This window comes from Triticum aestivum, chromosome 6B (genome assembly GCF_018294505.1).
Source record: "Triticum aestivum cultivar Chinese Spring chromosome 6B, IWGSC CS RefSeq v2.1, whole genome shotgun sequence".
In the NCBI taxonomy this organism is placed as follows: Eukaryota; Viridiplantae; Streptophyta; class Magnoliopsida; order Poales; family Poaceae; genus Triticum; species Triticum aestivum.
The window spans coordinates 184,519,710-184,523,005 of record NC_057810.1 but is presented as its reverse complement, the minus strand read 5'-3'; the positions used below and the strand labels follow the sequence as shown (position 1 = coordinate 184,523,005).

Genomic DNA, 3,296 nt, shown 5'->3' with positions numbered 1-3,296 from the left:
CCTTTCCATGAAATTTTTTCCCATTTACTTATAAGTTTGGGAGGATCGGTTTTTGTATGCACTTAAATAAATTATGGTGAAAATATCATGTAAATATTTAAATATATTGTCAGATTTAAATAAATATATATATATATTTTTTAAATTCATTCATTTTTTTAATCCCTTTTTAGAATACCGTGGATGAAATGGGCCATCCATCCACCTACCTAACCTCATCACGTCGACAAGCAGATCGACGATCGAGTACAGAAGGAACGAGTAGATACCGATCGACGACTGGACACCCCTCCCTCCCTCCCTCATCACACACGCCAGAGCTTTGAATAGACAAATATGGCCTCCCCCTCGGCCGCATTTGTTTCTCTCCTGTCCTGTGGAATCCATCATCTTGACGTGACATCTCCATACCTCCCACTCCACCGCATTCAATGCGAAGACAAGCTGCCTCTGGCGATAGGTGTACTACCTAAGCTATAGCCATGGAGAGAGAGAGAGTAGATCGACGATGATGATATGAGAGAGAAGGTGAGGTGACAACTGAGGTGACGACCTTTTCTGCAATGTGGAAAGGATCGACATCCTCTCTCTCCTCCCTGCCCCACCAGGTTTGATATCCGCGCTCCCTGGGTCCCGCCCCCTTGTCTCCCTTCCTCCTTTACATAGACCCCATCTTCTTCTTCTAGCTCTTGGCCTTCTCCTGACTCCCCTCCTCGCCTCCTCACCAGCAGCTCTGGTCTGCTGCTCCACCTCCATCGTGCCGGCTGATCGAGCAGCTGGTGTTCCTGGTTGCCTGCCTTCTTGTTCGTCGTCTCCCACCTTCATCGTCTTCTTGGTGAGTGCGTACGTTTTCTGCTTCATCGGGTTGCAGATTTGCGCGCGCTTTCCTCTCGATCTTGATCCATGCTCTCTGATTTGTCCTTGATTGATTATGTGCCTTGAACTGCTGCATCCTCGGATGTGTTAGTCAAATCTAGGGCATGCTTGCCTGAGCATGACTAAATCTTTCAATTTGGGAATCAAGAACCAAGAAGCGTTATTTAGTCATGCACTCCCGACCCTATCGATTTAGTTTTCTTCGTCTTCATCATCATCGACTAGGTTTTGTGTGTGTGTGTGTGAATATATCTTTTTACTGCACCAAGAAAGAAAGAAAAAGCTACTACCAGATCTTTACTAGCGCTTGCCAGGGAGTACTAGCGCTAGCTAGGGTTCCATTAATTCCATCCAAGCGTGCGAGTTGACCGGTCAGAGGTTTTCAATGAAGTAATCTCACCCATCGATCGCCATCACTGTGCTTCTGTGCAGGTAGCTAGCCTCAGAGTTCTTGCTACATCCTGCAGCATGTTTCTGTTTTTGCCATGTCCCGTGTTGTTTTTTCCCCTTCTGCATGTCTCAGGTTGTGTCAGCTCATTTGCATCATTGCATGGCTGCCAAAGCTCAGCTCAGCCGAGAGCCTGAGATCGTAGGTTTGAGAAACATGCGCCTGAGAAACACTTGTCCTCATGCTAGGTGTCAGCTAACCTGAAACCCTAGTTCTCGCTGAATCCTGATATGCCATGGCTAGGATTGGAGGGAGATACTAGTTCGCCAAGAACTTCAAGAAACCGACGAGCTCTTGACAGTACACTGGGACACTATAAGCCATATGGCCATAGAAATATATTATTGCAGTTGTTTGACCATTGGTCAAGGCCGGCATTGTTTACTAATGCCATGCCATCGGTGCAGATCTGAGCGCTGAGAACCGGCGAGGAGGCAAGTTGGTCGGCCGGTGGCGATGGACATGTCTGGCGTGAGCGCGGTGGACAGCCCTGGAGGCGGCAGCGCGTCGTCGGCGCTGGGAGCGCCGCGGCCGAGCAGGTACGAGTCGCAGAAGCGGCGGGACTGGCAGACGTTCGGACAGTACCTACGGAACCACCGCCCCCCGCTGGAGCTGGCGCGGTGCAGCGGCGCGCACGTGCTGGAGTTCCTCCGGTACCTGGACCAGTTCGGCAAGACCAAGGTGCACGCCGCGGGGTGCCCCTTCTTCGGCCACCCCTCGCCGCCGGCCCCGTGCCCGTGCCCACTGAAGCAGGCGTGGGGCTCCCTGGATGCGCTGGTGGGCCGTCTCCGCGCCGCCTTCGAGGAGCACGGCGGCCGCCCGGAGGCCAACCCGTTCGGGGCGCGCGCCGTCAGGCTCTACCTCCGCGACGTCCGCGACGGCCAGGCCAAGGCGCGCGGCATCGCCTACGAGAAGAAGCGCCGGAAGAGGAACCCCCAGACGTCGTCCAAGCAGAAGCAGCAGCAGGCGGCGGCCGCCGCCGCGGCCAGCCCGGCGCCCGTGGACAGGCCCGACATGCGGCATGGCATGCTGGAGCAGACGCACTACCTGTTCCCCATGCACGCGCACCTGTTCCAGGGACACTTCCTGGCGCCGGCGCCCGACGGTGACCCCGTGGGAGCCCTAGATGGCGTAGTCCCGGCCGCCGGGGATGACATCGTGATGGTGATGGCGGCCGCGGCCGCCGCCGCCGAGGCGCACGCTGCCGGGTGCATGATGCCGCTGTCCGTGTTCAACTAGCTAGCTCGATGCAGACAATTAAGTAATTAAGTAGGCCTAAGTAAGTCAAGCGTGCATGTTAGTTTTTGGCAATGGCGATGCCTCGGCTTGGTCATCTCGCCATTTGAACACACCCCTAGGTTTGTACGCAGTGCGCGCCAACTCGTCGAGCGTAATCCACTAGTACTCCCTCCTTAAACTAATATAAGAGCATTTAAATTACTACTTTAGTGATTTAAACGCTCTTATATTAGTTTACAGAGGGAGTAGCTCTTTTGGTGATTTTACATTAGCGACTGAGGTAATTGATCATGGTCATCTGTAATGTAGTAATCTGCATGGTTGTGAACGTGAAGTCACAAAAGTTGGCAGGTTTGAAATGTTGGCTTAATGAAACTCATAGCCAATTAAGTGTTATGTTTGTTCCCCGCAAAAAAAAAAAGTGTTATGTTTTTTTTTTTTTGGATATCTAGAAGTGTTATGTTTGTGTTACTCCATTTCATGGTTAGCTAGCACAGGGTGTTTCTCTGATAAGTGTCTAATTTAGTTCACCAAGTCATTTATTTTTCTGGTTCGCTGAGAAATACTAAAATATAGTGAATATGCATGTTGGGACACTTGTCATATCTAGTTTATCAAATCAGGTTTGTAAGTCTCAGTCGACTGAGTTGATACTGTATTCCTTTGATCTTGTTGTACAAAATGTTCTTTTTCATTTTCTTTAATACTTACAAAATTAATACAAAGTTAAGTC

General features: G+C 50.8%; 1 protein-coding gene across 2 annotated transcripts; it reads left to right on the top strand.

Moving 5' to 3' along the window:
• The first annotated feature begins 652 nt into the window (after positions 1-652).
• LOC123136484 (protein G1-like1) lies at positions 653-2,953 on the top strand. Of its 2 annotated transcripts, none has more exons than XM_044555861.1 (2): positions 653-835; positions 1,732-2,953. In XM_044555861.1, exon 2 carries the CDS (start codon positions 1,781-1,783, stop codon positions 2,561-2,563), a length of 783 nt encoding a protein of 260 aa, XP_044411796.1. In that variant the 5' UTR covers positions 653-835; positions 1,732-1,780; the 3' UTR covers positions 2,564-2,953. The 2 variants fall into 2 exon arrangements, with proteins under 2 accessions (XP_044411796.1, XP_044411797.1); XM_044555862.1 differs by having other exon boundaries at positions 683-843.
• The last annotated feature ends 343 nt before the right edge of the window (positions 2,954-3,296 follow it).